Genomic DNA, 16,031 nt, shown 5'->3' with positions numbered 1-16,031 from the left:
GTATCTTCCCTGCGTATAAAGGTCGTCTCTTGGTACCATGTTCCCTATTATCATCTGAAACTCATTGACCACATGATCACTTTTTCCTATAGGACACAGATATTTCAAGGATTCAATTATGTCAGGTTCTTTGGTTAACAGTAAATCTAATCTTGATGGTGTGTCGTCACCTCAGAATTGTGTTTCTTCTTTGACCCACTGCGTTATTACATTATTCATTACCAGTACTATATTTAACACTGTAGTGCCCCATGAATCTTCACTGCCTCCTGAGTCCCATTTCTCCCAGTTCACCTCCTCATAATTAAAATCACCCATTAAAATTATATTGTTGCTTTTCTCAATCACTTTCTGTAGATAACTAACCATGTGTGACAGCATCTGGTATTCATCGTCATTCCATGGTCTTGTCTTAGGAGGAACATATACAGTACTACTGCCATATCTTGCTTGCCATTTTCTCCAGTTTCTATTTTCATATTATCACTTCAGTCCTACCCCTTTCCCATTTCCACAGTATCTACATTTGTGTTGTTCTTCACTGCTATCATCACTCCTCCTCCTGTTTTTTCTTTTCTGTCTCTTCTCCACAGTTTGTATTACCATCTCCCATATGAATATCAATAACCTCTGTTAACTTGGTCTCTGCAACACACATAACATCAGGTTCATGTACCCTGAAGAAATTGTTGATTTCTAACCTTGATGATATTAATCCATCAACATTAGTACATGCCACTTTCAAAATTTTTTCGTTGTTTTTTATACCCTCTTCTCTCCTTCTGTTCGTCAGTACCACTTCCTCAGTTTCTGATTCATAACTCTCCAATAAAACACTGTCTTCTCTTCGTCTGTTCTCTGTTCGTTTTTTTGCCCTTGCTTCCTTTACTAACTCCTTCATTTTAGCTCTTTCTTCTTCATTTGCATCTCTCCTTATCCAAACATTTTTTAACCCCTCTTTGTCTGATAATTTCCTTGTTCTGTTGGTGATTTCATGTACTGTTACCTGGGTCTCAAGCTTTACCTTCAATGGCCTCACCCCTCTTTCCTCGTACTTTCCTAACCTAAACACTTCTTCAATCTCTTCTTAAGCTTCGTTGTTACCCTCCATAACTATTGATATTATCTCTTTAACCTTACTCAGTTCTTCTCTTTCTGATCTTACTGTCATACGTTTTTCTTTTACTCCTGAAATTATTACACATTTTTTCTTATCTGCTACATCCCTGACTAAAGACTCTCTGCTTCTCAGTATCCTAACCACTTCCTTCTCCACCTTTTTCTTGCTTTGGTGTTCTATAATCTCTTTCCAATTTATATTTCCTTCTTCCTGAATTTTCTTCCACCCTTATGTTGCTCCCTGATTTCTTTAATGTGCTCATCTTGCGTCTTTTATTTTGATTCGTACTCATCTAGTTTACATATCATTCTGCCCCTTTCTTCTTCCAACCTCTTATTTTTCCTCTTGAGCTGTTTTATTTCATTTGAGACATTTGTTACTCACTTTTGATTCTGTGACTTCTCTCTCTTGTTCAGCACTGCTTGTGCAAACTTTTTCTAATTTATTCTGTAGGACTTTAATCTCTTTCTCCAGCTCTGAGGTCCGTTCCTGCAGCTCTCAAATTACAGCCCATACCTTTTTTAGCTCCTGGACATTCCTCTCTGCCGTTGTGTGTGTGTGTGTGTGTGAGAGAGAGAGAGAGAGAGAGAGAGAGAGAGAGAGAGAGAGTTGCCAGTGCACTCTGTAATGAAAATGTAGTTATAACCTCTGAATTGTTGTCTCTGTACACTGCCCAATATTATTAATGAGACCTTGACGGGTTATTACATTGCTTATCATTTTATAGCCTTGTAGATTAGCTCCCAGAACTCTTAACTTCATTATGGTGTTTTTACTGTGAGTACATATTGAAGTTGATATTTTACTCCCAAAACTTTTAATGTTAGTGTGGTGTATGTACTGTAGTTATGTTATGTGGGCTAACACTTCATAAACTCCCTTAACTTTTTATATAAGTGTGATGTTTTTACTGTAGTTATGCCATGTTGACTAATATTGCATGCCCTCAGTACAGTCCAGTCTCTGGTTCTTTACACATCTAGAATTTAAACTAATGTGGTGGTAGATGGTGGCAACCATAGTGCTGCCCATTTCTTCCTTCACCATTATCACTCTTTTTTTTTTTTGTCTGTCCCCTCTCTTCCTATTTCTTACCATCATCCATTCACTTGATGTTCTGCTGCTTACTTCTGCCCTCATCATTATCACTTTTTCTGTGTCTGCCCTCTTCTCTTCCTATTTCTCCCATCATTCCTGTCACATTTTATTACTCCTCTTTCCATTTTAGGTGGCTTTACATTGAGTGACAAACCTAATGGTTTCCTGTAAGCCAGGAAATAATTTACAACGCTGGGTGGTAACCATATAACCAGCCCATACGTGTTCCCTACGTGTCAGCGAGTGGGTTGGCAGAGGGTTAGTGCCCCTTCCCGTAAAACAACTGACTCAGAGACTAACTGCCACCCCATATGGGATTATGGCATCTGGCAATAGATAGATAGATAGAAAGTTAATGTCCCTCTTTTTTTTATTACTGAGTAGCATTGCGGTCATGTAATTCCAAGAGCATAAGTTGTCGGTCCATCAGTGTTGTGGAGAGCAGTACAGACTCCTGGTACTGGAGAGGGACACCTTCACGTGATGGCACTGATATAACCAGTTGGCTCCACTGCCTGGTTATATAGATGTCCTTCAACGCCCTCCCTGTTCTTCTGGAAAGAGGATGGCGGACTGCAGGTAAAGAACACCTTCAGACTGCCGTCCACTGGGTTCATATCCGGATGAGCCTGAGGTTGCAACTACTAGCACCACAACTATTTGGTATTACAGGTGGTCCTCATTGTATGTCAAGGATTTGTTTGAAAATATGACAAAAGATTCTGTAAAACTGGTGCTGTAAATTGTTAAGAGTGTTCAAAGAGGTGACATATAACAGAGATTTAGTGTTTTATTTTTCAAGATCCTAGTAGGTTTTGACATAGGTTGAATATAGTATTGTGTAGAGGAGCTAGTGGCATGGACTGTACTGTACTTTGTAGCCTGTATTGTGGTTTGTGTAGTGCTGTATAGTTAAACAGTAATACAACCACCACCATCAGGGAGCAGCCAACACTTGCTTCCAGGTTGTCACTTAAACACAGAATGTAGATTTGAGATGCAGGGTTTAGGTGGGAGCCAGTGCACTTTTTTGCTGTAGAATTTTAAGCCAGTAGTTATCTTCACAACTGAGAGGAGCTGCAGAGCTGTGATGTTTGTTTCTGTTGTCTACCCAATGAAGCCTTTGTGAACAGATGGAAGGAGATGCACGGTACAGGAAAATCTGTGCTTTCTCTAAACCTGCAGTCAGTCATTTGCTGTCATGATCAAGTAAGGTCAAATGAGAGAATGCCATGCTTCCTGTTAAGGAATCTCCAATTCGAGTATGGCTATGGTACAAAATATTTTCTAAAAACTGGGAGTTTAAATATAAAAAGGGCCAAAACCAGCTAATTACCATATATCTGAACAGTATTGGAAACTTTTGGAAGAAAAGTGATTGGAGATGTGTAATAAGATCTACAATATTGTTAGAGACTCAGCGTGAACCTTGACTCTGCAAGTTGTAGCTGATTTTCCTGCCTAAGACTGATAACTGTGTAGCTAGTAACCAAACTTGTAGCTGCTCGTACACTTCACTCTTAGTACCTCTCATGGTCAAAGGTAGCCATCCATTTACAACCTTTATTGCAACATAACATTCAGTTCATGTACTCATGTATGCTTGTTGGAGATATGTAAGAAGGCATGGATGAATGAAACTGTGTCAGCAGAGTGGAAAAAGGCTGTGATTGTACCCTTGTATAAAAATGAAGGTGAGTGAAGTGAGTGCAAGAATTATCATGGGATAAGTTCATTGAGTGTTGTAAGGAATGTCAGCGGAAGAAATGTTATAGAGAAAGTAAGAGAGATATCAGAAGTCCTAGTGAGTGATGAACAGGGTGGCTTCAGGAGTGGCAGAGGATGATTGGATCAAATATTTGCAGTGAGACAGATAGTGGAGAAGGACTCTAAGGTGTTTATGGCGTTTATGGATCTGGAAAAAGCATACGACAAAGTAGACAGTAAAGGATTGTGGAAGGTTTTGCACATGTACGGTGTAGATGGTAATCTGCTATGTGCTGTCAAGAGTGTATGATGGTAGTGAGGCATGTGTAAGGGTAAATGAGCATCTAAGTGAATGGTTCACAATCATTGTGGGCCTGCGACAAGGTTGTGTGATATCCCTATGGTTCGTTTCGTTTTCATTCGTTCGTTTAGTTTCTGAGGGCTCCAACATGCTTGCATGCATCAACTTTGGTCACCTAATGGTGGCTTTCCATGCTGCTTTATCTGTGGCAGCCTCCTTGTTCAGTCCCTTAACCTTGAGGTTACACTTAACGACCTTGTCCCATGTCTTTTTCACTCTGCTCCTTGCAACCCCACCCCCAGTATTAACACTTCTCACTCTCTGCACACAATCATCTTCCCCCATCCTCTCCACATGCCCATATCACCTCAATCTACCTCTCCTCATCACAACACCAATACACTCCAGTCCCATCCTACCTCTCAACTCTTCCATCATAAACCTAGCCTCCCTGGGCCTTGCACACAGGGACACACTGCACATCCACATAATCATTGTCATTTCTGTACGTTTGAGCCTGCGAATATCCTCTTCCTGTACTGCCCAGGCCTCACTACCTTACAGTATTACACTCCTAACACATGCTGCATATAAAGATCCCTTAGCACAGAGGAAGAACTCTCTCAGTGTCAGGAGAGGTAACAGCTCCCTGAACTTCCAACCACTTCTCACTCTAGCCACAGAGCTAGCTCCAGCCCCATCTTCGACACATAACATGTCTCCCAAATAACAAAACCCTTCCACACACTCAAGAGACTCACCAGCAAGTTCAGTCCTTTCACGCTTGGCAATATCCACCTGCTCTCCCTGACACACCGCTCATATGAAGTCAGCATTATCTCGCAGTCTACCCATAATACCACTACATCTCTTACGAACCCATCTATCACAAACACTGCACAAGATGGAATTACTTCCCATGCCCTTGTGGCAGATTGCACATGGCCACTCTCCCTCTACTTTTGTATTGCCACCACCCTAGATATCATCACTTTTGTTTAATTTGCATTTACTCTTAAGTCCTTGTGCCCAATACTATCTCTCCACTTCCTAAATCTTTCCTCTGTCTCCCTTTCATTCTTTGCAATCAACACCAAACCATCAGCATACAACATCTCCTACAGGAGTCCATGTCCAAAGTCACGTGAGAGGGACTCAAGTACCATGATAAACAACACGGGACTCGAAACTGACCCCTGATGCACACCAGCATTCACAGAAAGCTCCACTTAAATCTCCATTCACTCATACCAGGGTGCGATCACCCACATACATGGCCCTAACACTCATAATCAGCCACTCTTCCATCCCTAGCTTTCTCATTGCCCAATTCACCACCTCTCAAGGGATGCTATCAAAGGCCTTCTCAAAAAAAGGAAAAAAAAAAAAATTTCCCTTTTCTTTCCTATATATTTTAAATGAAGGTGTTGAACAACTAATATGGCATCAGTGCTCCCCTGCCTGGCATAAACCCAAACTGCATCTCATCAGTATTCACTCATTCTCTAATCATATCTTCTAGAACTATCTATCTATCTGTCTATCTATTGCCAGATACCTTAATCCCATATGGGGTGGCCACAAACAAATCGCCTCCATGTCACCCTGTCCCCTGCCATTTAACTGCCCTGCTCCCAATTCACTCCCCCTCTCTCATATGAGGCGCCGAGTGGAATAACCTCTTGTCCGCCACAGCGGCCATTCTGGAGTTAAGTACACCAATGTATTCCCCAAACCCTCTTCTACTAGTACAATAATGAATTCTGTGACAAAATGCCCCCAATAAGGGTGAAAATCCGATTTTATAGAGGGTACTGACCGACTGTGCTGCACACGAAGGTGTTTATACTCTGCTAGGTGGACATTAGGTCCACTTTAGCCTGAATAATCCAGTCAGAAAATCGTTGTGGCTTAGCATTGTCTTCCCCAGGTCCATGAAGACTGCAAATAACTTCTTTCCCTTCTCTGGAAACTTTTCCACAAAAGATCTAAGAATGAATATCCGATCTACACAACCTCTTCCCTTTCTAAAACCTCCCTGTTCTTCTCCAACTAAATCCTCTGTTATTTCCCTAACTCTGTCAATAAGTATCTTACCATATACTTTTCCTATTACACTAAGACAAATGCCCCTATGATTACCACACACTTCTTTATCCCCATTTCCTTTGTACAAGGGAATTATTATACCTGACTTGCAATCCTCCGGGACTCTACCTTCCTCCCAGGCTAATCTGCACGTCTTCCACATCCATTGTACTACTATCTCTCCCCCATGCTTCAGCATTTCACCACACAGTCCATCAATTCCTGGGGCTTTGCCCATTTTGACTTTCTTCATTGCTTCCACAGCTTCCATCCTACTGATTTCTTCCTGTCTTCTCACCTCCCTTCTTTTCCCAACCATTCCCCAGCCACTTATACTCACATTACTTTCATTCTCTATGTTCAACAATTCCTTAAAGTGTTCTCTCCATCTGCTCCCTTTTTCCTCCCTTGTCCACAAGTAATCTACCATTTTTATCTTTCACTCCCCTACTAACTTCACCACCACCCTATCTTATTCACTTCACTTCTTTCCAGAACATTTTCTTACATTCCCTCCATTTTACACTCAAATTCCTTCCAAACTCCTGATCTACTCTCTTCTTACTCTCTCCTACTAATCTTTTCACCTCTCTCTTCCTTCATACATATAACACTCTCTTCCGTCTCTCAACTTCTTCCACGTCCCTATTTCTCATCCATTCATTATATGCTTTCTTCTTTTGTGCCACAGCCTGGCTCACCTCTTCATTCCACCATGCTGTTCCTTGCACCCCTTTTTGTCTTCTCTTCACCCCACACACCACCTCATATGCTGCACACATTTCTTCTGTGAATATCTTGCACACACCTTCCACATCCCCCATCTGCTCCAGTTCATATTTACCCAATCGTTCCTCCACTGCTCTCTTATATTCTACCTTTTTCTCATCATCTTGTAACCTTTCCACACTCCATGCATCTGCTCCTTCCTCCTGTCCTTCTCTTCTTCTATTTCTCCATTTTAGTTGGACCTTGATTCTGACCACCACCAAGTAGTGGTCAGAAAGTCCACTCCCCCAACCTCTATATGCTCTTGTCCATTACACATCTTCGCATATCTTCTAGATTTCTCTCCATTACCTTTATTATCTGGTCTAAATGGTTTATACCTCTATAATTTTCTTGTTCCAATGCATCATCCTTCCCCTTGTACACATTTACAGTTATGCTCTTTAGTCATTCTTCTCAGACAGCACACTCATATATATATATAATTGTATTTATCAGGTCAATGACTAACACCACTCATATATCTCCTGAGACCTTCAACTTTTCAGCAGTCAACCCAGACACACCTGCTGCCTTCTCCACCTGCATCCTGCCTATTGCCTCACTCACAGTAGCAGTGTCAGTCAAAGGTCAATGGCCAAACACTGGATCTGCTGGCCCCAAACCCTCTCTGTCTCAGTCTAACTCCTCACTCAACAACAGGCTTTAATGCTGTCTCCAAGCATCTTTAACGGCCCCACTGTTCACCATTACCGTTCCTTCAATATGTATCCCATTGGAGCCCAGTGTCCACAGTATTGGACAGAACTGGGAATATTCAAACCTTAATAAAGTAGGGAACCCCCAGGTAGGGACCTATGAGCTTTGCCACTATGAGCCGATAGGCGGAGGGCGGTATGCTTAGGACCCTCCTGGAACAGTGCCTCACCCAACAACTGTGGGATCCAGTGGGTTAATGGCTGGCAACTCTATCAGTTTCTTTAACCCATTGGAGCCCAGTGTCCACAGTATTGGACAGAATTGGGAATTTTCAAACCTTAATAAAATAGGGAACCCCCGGGTAGGGACCTATAAGTTTCGTGACTGTGAGCCGATAGGCGGAGGGCGGTACGCTTAGGACCCTCCCGAAACAGTGCCTCGCCCAGCAACTCTGGAATCCAGTGGGATGTATGGTTGTTCAGTATATGTATGGATGGGGTGATGAGAGAAGTAAAAGCACAAGTAATGGAGAGAGGGTTGCCGTTGGTAATGAATGGTGATGAATGGAATACCTCAAATTTGTTGTATGCTGATGATACAGTACTACTTGCAAATACCAGACAAGAGCCTGGTAGACTAGTGCATTGTTTTTCTGATGTCTGTGAGCATCATGCCTTGAGAGTAAATGTAGAAAAGAGTAAAGTGATGGTAATCGAGAGAGAAGGTGACTCCCTGTGTGATGTTACAGTGAATGGAGAGAGACTGGAATTGGTGAGTGAGTTCAAATAGCTGGGTACAGTGATCAAAAAAAGAGGGAAATGTGCAAAAGAAGTAGATAGTAGAGTGACACAAGGAAAGAAGGTAGCTGCTGCCATGAAGGCCTTGATAAGAAACTGAGGCTTTAGTGTTGCAGCTGCGTGAAGCTTACATGAGGGAGTGTTAGTGCCAGCTTTAACATATGGATGTGAGACTATGGTGTAGCATATAAATGAAAAGTCAGGCATGAGACCAGTGGAGATGGGATTGTTGAGGAATATATGTGGAGTGCAGAGAGTGGATAGGATATGAAAAAATGTGATTTGTGAAAGATGCGAAGTGAGGAGGTATCTGGACACTGGAATCGAAGAGAGTGTACTGAGATGGTATGGCCATATGGAGAGAATGGATAACAATAGAGTGGTGGAAAAGGTATAGCCCATCTGAACGAATTTGAGGGAGGGGGGAGATAAGGTAGGCCAAGGAGAAGGTGGAGGGATATGTTGGATGAGTGTGTGTGTGGAAGAGAGGTATGGAAGTCAGTGAGGCTAGGGGACTGACAAGAGATCAAGCTGGTGATGAATGTTGTGAGAAGTGCATGATCGGGGATTTGGCACCCCTTTTTAACGTGACGGCATTTGGATTGACCCTATTAGATACATTTATGTGAAGCTACAGAATGTGGTGAAAGTTTTTGGTGTATCAGATAGAGCCAGGATTCTGGAGGCTTTAATGATCAGTGAATGAAAGTGTGACCCATTGGAGTGGGCAGACTTAGGTTGTCTGGACGTTGCTGCTCCTCACCCTGCCCTAGGGTGGGAAAGGAGGTCTGGATGATGATGATGATTCTTCACTGCAGTTAGTGATCTCCTGGAACATTCATTCCTTCATCATCTACCTCTAATATTAACTTCTTCAGCCAAAGAACATTTTTCTGAAACTGAGCAAAATGATCTGACCTTAGCCAGAAACAAAATATAAAGATGTATGTGTGCTGAAGAGATTGCTTGAGATGTTACTGTACAGTATTATTTCAGTAGTTCTGTTGCAGTGTGTGAAAATATTTTGTGTTGGTATATGCTTTGATGGTAACATGGCAACAGATGACTGGAAAAGTGGCAGAAAGATAAAAGATGTTACTATATACAGTTCTCCAGTATTTTATCTACACATTGCAGTTGTTGTTGCTGTGACCCCAGGTTCATCTGAAGGTGCAATGCAGTGAATTGCAGACTTATGTTGCCTTTTTACTGCAGTTCACCATCTTCCTTTTAGAGGATAGGGAAGGAGTTCAGGGACATTTGTAGGGCTTTGCTGAGTTACATAGGTGGCACCATGAGAAGGTGTCCCTGTCCAGCACCTCACACTGCTTGACAGTTAATATATACCTTTCAGTCACCAAGTCTGTTTGATATGCCTGTATTTACTCGTATGTACATGGTATACAGTGTAGTAATATGTACCATTTATACTGATCATTGGAAATAGGAATCTCTTAGATTACTATATAACACTGTCGCATATAGTTAATGTCAACAGCAAAACCAATTACCATATTCAACATAAGAGAGTTAAATCTGCAGCTAAGAAAAGTTCCTTCACAGAGATAGGAGTTAAAGAGTTTATCTGCAACTAAGTGAGCCACAGATGTAGAAATTTAAGAGTTTATCTGCCACTAAGAATGTCATAGAAATGAAGTTTATTTGCATCTAAGAAAGTTACAGAGATAGAAATTCTTTCCAAAAAATCACACACATTTACACAAAGAAGCATGAACTGGTGTACTTCTTGACCAACACACATATTCAGTCAGTCCTCGCTTAAAATTTAGGATGTGTGCAGACCAAATACTGCTTTAAATGAGTCATGCTTTTTGTTGTACACTGTGGGGGGGGATTAGAATGATATACACACACACACACACACACACACACACACACACACACACACACACACACACACACACACACACACACACACACACACAAAGGATTTAATCAGTGTTTGTTTGGGTGTAACTAGTGTGCATGACTATGGAAGTGAGTAGGTGTGACATCATATGATGTATTAGGCAATGATGATGGTATGTTAGCACTCTCTACGACATCAGCAAAGCTGGTCAGTGCTGGGTGACAGTGGAATGAGAAAACGGCTGTGCCAGTGTGTGCCAGCTGTGTTGGGGGATTTTGAAGTTCAGCTGTTCAGCAAACACAGCCTGAGCTGTTGCTCAAACTCCCCCATAAACACAAATTGAACTATGGCTACCACTCCACAGGTTAATCAGCAACTCGATAATAAAGCAATTTTAAGGGAAATAATTGAATGAGGATTTGCTACACACACACACACACACACACACACACACACACACACACACCACTTGCTGGGTCAGTGGTAACTCTCTCACCTAGCATCTGCTAAGATAGAGGTTCGTGCCTTGCTCGGGATGTGAATAGTTTCACTGACGAAGCGGGTGGGCACAGCCTCCCATGAGCAAGGGGATGGGTGTGTGCGTGAGTGAAGGTCAAGGCTTTGCTCTTAGATCAGACTATATGAGCTCTGCTCTCTTCCAGGAGGGTAAAAGGCTGAAGATCACAACCATCATGTGATCCTGACCAATTTGGTGTTTTACACACACACACACACACACACACACACACACACACACGACTATAGGGATAGGTATGAGTATGAGGGTGTGGTGTGATGTGGTGTGGTGTGGTGTGGTGTGATGTGTTGTGATGTGATGTGGTATAGTGTGAGTGTCCATAGGTGAGTGGGCTGCGGGAACAGTGTGCACTTCAGCAGCAGGCCAAAGCTCACCTTGAGGAGGAGCTGACTGCTGATCTGGAGGAGAGGGAACTCAAAATCTCAGCCCTCTTGACCAAGGTGCGTCACAAACCAGCTTTACCCTTGGTGGAGGAGCTCTTGGAACCTTCTTACAATGTACATGCACAAGCTTAACTCTTTTTGTCTAGTACAGGATGCTGTTTCCGTAACTGATTGTGTAAATTGCTGAAGATCTTGTCCCTCTCGACCAAGATTCATCACTGAGAGAAGCTTGAGTGTAGACCCTTGGTGGAGAAGCTCATGGGACCTTCTTGTAGTATACATGCACAAACACAACCCTTCTTGGTTCAGGATGCTAAATTGTCTCCATAACTGATTAATGTGTAAATAGCTCGAGGTCTTGGCTGTCACGACCAGGGTGCATCACACAGGCCAGCTTGAGTTAGATCCTTGGTGGAGGAACTTATGGGATCTTCTCTTAGTTTATGCACAGAAAGACATCTCATTTTGTCTGCCACAATATGCTGAATTGCCTTGATAGCTGGATAATGTGTAAATAACTCAAGATCTCACCCCCCTTAACCAAGATACATCCTACTGAGAGAAGCATGAATTTAAATCCCTGGTGGATATTTTCCAGTTAGACACACCATTGCAGCTCTTCTTATGTAGTATACTGCACTAGATTATCTCAGTAAATGAACAATGAGCAATTACCAGAAGATCTCGGCTCTTATTACCAAAGTGCTATCCACAGACCAACTTGGATTTAGACTCATGGTGAAGGTGCCATTGGGATCTACATGCACTCTCATAGCCCTTTTTGTCTAGTAGTTTATGGTATATTTTCTCCATAAGGGAATATAATGTTTATGGTCCTTTCATTCAAGATCTCAACTGTGACGATGGTGTGTCAGTGAGAGAGTAATTGAAATTTAGACTCTAATGAGGGAGATCTTGAGACCATCTAGTTTAACCTCCTCAGTTGCTGTATTTTCTAGTTTATTCTTGCTATTTCAAGATGATTTTTATTCACCTTATGAAAGACCTCTTGTATAAGATTAATGGAGGTTATAATTTCACCCTTCCACTTTGAAAAGTCTCTCCTGAGCAGAAAAAACTTATCTGAAGATTGCAAGAATGTAATACAAAATACAGTACATCATTCAGTTAAAGGAGTTAAATGCACCATTATAAGTCTTTGTGTAGTATAGCTCGGTACATTATATCCTCTCCCTAATAGAATAATGTGTGTATAGTGTGACATATCAGCCATCGTAACCAAGGTTACCATCAAAGATAGCCTTGGCCCCCACACCTCAAAGGGGAGAAATATAACTGGTTGTTCAGTGTGCATTACTAAGAATAATTCTTGTTTCAGTTAATTTGGAATTCTAACATCCATGGTCTTTTACAGAGAGGATGTAGTGTTTACAGAAACCTTATGCATTGCTTATGTCTGGGAGCTAATATGCATGTTTGTTTGATATGGTTGTGATTGGTTTGCCTTTTACTATTTTTTTTGTTTTTTTAACAATGGTATTTATTTTTATTATCAGATGAGCACATGACTTGCACATACTAAATACCTAGTAGTTCCTTCACTATGATTATGTACTTTTTTATTTATTCTTGCTATTTTCAGATTACTTTATTCAACTGAAGCTTTTTGAACTGGAAAGGTTAGATATGGGGAGCTCTGTACTGAACATGGCAAACTCGATAAACTGAGAAAATGGAGGTTAGACTGTCTTTTTTTTCTTTCTTTACTTCATTCTTTCCTTGTCCTTCTGCCTAATGGATGACTTTACATTCCCTCTTTTGTCTTTCTTTCCTTCATTCTTTCATGTTCCATCTGCCTGTGGGTGACTCTACACTGCATGACAAGCTGAATGGTTTCCTGTACACCAGGAAACCATTTACTACTCTGGATGTTAACCATATAACCAAATTATGGCACCTGGTGATTTAGTGGGCAATTGTGGCGCTCCAGTCGGATTGAGCCTGTGAAAGTTTATATCCAAGGGGTGGTTGGAGTTATTGCTCAAGTAATGCCACTCAGGGATGAGTGAGGCTGGTCACTTTTATCTTAAATGTCAGGACCAACTTGTCTAGCCCTGGGCTCCTGCGCTCCTCATAGGGCAACATAGGATTGGATGATGGATGGATGGATGGTTCCCTTCTGAGTTCCTCCACAGTGCAGTGCCATAAAAGGAATTTGAGACACCCTGGAGGAGCTCTGAAGATGCCATGTCCTCCAAATTCTTTCCAGTATTCTATCCGCCATTATCTCGAGTTTAATTTTGATGCACTCAGAGTTATTCCACAGAGGTCTTCATATAGTCTTTATTTACCTATTACGGTATATACAAAGTCTCCCCAATAGCCAAACAAAATTGTCTGAAAGACAGTCAACATGATATGTCTTAAGACTTAAGGGGTAAAAACTTTGATCAAGCATCAGTTTGTTTTCACCTGACAAAGATCCATGACCCCTTTCAAATTAGTTGATGGCCAGATGTAGTCAGATTGGAAGGTGGATCAAACTAGTAACCAAGGAGAAGTGTTCCTGCCTCATAGTTAAAGCTCATTAAATTTAATCCAACCACAACTTAGTGGTCATGTTGTGAAAGTAGTCGAGTTCCATCATGTGCAGACAGACTGACTATAGTTTTTATTTTCTTTTTGCTACCTTCAGACAATTATGCAGTATGAAGCCCAGGAGAAGCCTTTTTAGACTTGAGGGGTTAGTTGTAACCCTGATTTTCCCCTTTGGTACAAGAGATGCTTCCTAAGTTGAATACAGTCACATGGAGATATAGTGACTGTAGTATGTTTTCATCTGATGGAATTAGAATGCATTACTCACAACCTGAATATTAAGGCATGGTTGCATGAAATTTAGTAAGTCTCTCTTTGGTTACTAGTTAAGTCAGTCCTCTGATCTGACTAGACTTGGTGATCAGTTGAGTTGAAAGGAGTTAGGGATCCTTGTCAGGTGCAAAGCAGCTGACTACAGCAGTAATTTATCAAAATACACATCACTTGGTAGAAGGGCTTATTGAAATAATCAGATCCACCGACTCTGTGTCTTTTTTACCCCTGCAAAGTTGTTTTTACACACGGGTTTTAGTGGCCCCTGTGTAGAATACAACTCTCATGTGTGGGGAGGCTCCCCATATACAGCTCTTCTCTAACGTGGAATCAAAGGCTTTTCATCTCAGTAACTCTCCTCCTCTTACTAGCTCCCTTCAACCTCTGTCTCCACTGCACTGTTGCATCGTTATCTCTTTTCTGTCGCTACTTCTATGGTCACTGCTCCTCTGAGCTGTGTGCTTGCATCCCTCCACCACTACAGCAGGCACATAGCACCAGTGTAGTGACAAACTTTCATCCCTTTTCTGTCCATCTCTCTAATGCAAGACTTGACCGTTACTCCCAGTCCTTCATGTATGCAACAGGTCAGCTGTGGAACTCTTCTTCTGTCTGTATTTCCTACTGCCTACGACCTCCAGTCTTTCAAACACAGTGTGTCCAGGCATCTCGAAAGGAACAGATCGTAAATTTGGCTCTCTCTTACCATATTTTTTGTATTTTCTTGGAGAGAACAATCTTCGAACCCATGGCCTTTGGTTCCTCCTTCCTTGCATAAAAAAAAAGGTAAAATTGTATGTACAGTGATTGATACTGTCTGTCAAGCTTTGTAGTGAATTTATTTAATTTGTTGAACTAACATTGGTTTGTATTTTACGGTACATGGTCATGTTGGTTTTTTTCTTTGTTGTGTTATTTTTATTGGTTTGAGAAATATGTCACAGTAAAGAGAAACCGTATCCAAAATAATGCTTCACTGACATAGCCAAGTTCATTGAGCTCGATATAAATGGTATAGGTATCATAGACATGAATATCAGTGTGCCATAAGCAGATTTATTCTGGTGCTAGGGAGTTTCTTTAACTGATGAAAATATGGTCCTGTGAGCTGTTGATGTCCTCTGTGTGTACGACCATGCTTCTTGGTCCTCAGGTGAAGATCCTACAGGAGGGTGTTGAGACAGACCACCAGAGTGCCTCCCCTCCCACACTCAACAACAACAACAACAACCATGAGCAATCGGCCCCAGCAGCAGCAATGGTGATTGTAACGGATGAGGGGGATGGCACCCCAGCCAGCGACAACTCCTCTGGGGCAGATAACGTGTCCACCAGTGAATGTGTGTCCACAGGGGAGAGTGTGTCAACTGGTGATAACACCTCTCTCGCAGACAATGTGTCAGTTGCCTCACATGGCTCAGCATCCACTGCAGTTACCCCTGGACATGAGGCTGAGGAGCTTATAGAAAAATTGAGAGGTGAGATAACACTCTTCAGTAAATCCCACTGCTGTATTGTGATTGCTTTTTAACCTCATGCCAGTTGGAGGCACCCCATACACACACACACACACACACACACACACACACACACACACACAGAAAGTGAGAAAGAGAGAGAGAGAGAGAGAGAGTGAGTCTGTAGATATAAAACAACTACCACTTTCTCCAGTCTTGGCTTAGCTCTCCTTTGCTGTTTTGCAGTAGACACTCACTATAATGAACCAACAGGGGGGGAAAGCCAGCTCTGTTAAAGCTGAAAGCCCATTATGTCTGAGGGTCCTCTCTGGGATGAGATTTCAAGCATTTATTTGAAAATAAATGAGTACAATAGCATATTTTATTCTAGTATTAAAATTATAAATTATAC

General features: G+C 41.8%; 1 protein-coding gene across 1 annotated transcript in view; it reads left to right on the top strand.

Annotated features, from left to right (window-relative positions):
• Nucleotides 1-16,031, top strand: part of LOC145398743 (uncharacterized) — a 147,541-nt gene that overhangs the window by 24,971 nt on the left and 106,539 nt on the right. The window contains exons 9-10 of the mRNA XM_080271541.1: nt 11,271-11,387; nt 15,316-15,640. Of these exons, the coding sequence (XP_080127667.1) occupies nt 11,271-11,387; nt 15,316-15,640 (442 nt within the window). The remainder of the gene's footprint in view (nt 1-11,270; nt 11,388-15,315; nt 15,641-16,031) is intronic.

This window comes from Coenobita brevimanus, chromosome 46, assembly GCF_032717465.1.
Source record: "Coenobita brevimanus isolate Jiangsu-jjx chromosome 46, ASM3271746v2, whole genome shotgun sequence".
NCBI lineage: Eukaryota > Metazoa > Arthropoda > Malacostraca > Decapoda > Coenobitidae > Coenobita > Coenobita brevimanus.
The sequence above is the reverse complement of the archived record's forward strand: the minus strand, read 5'-3'. Positions and strand labels throughout refer to the sequence as shown.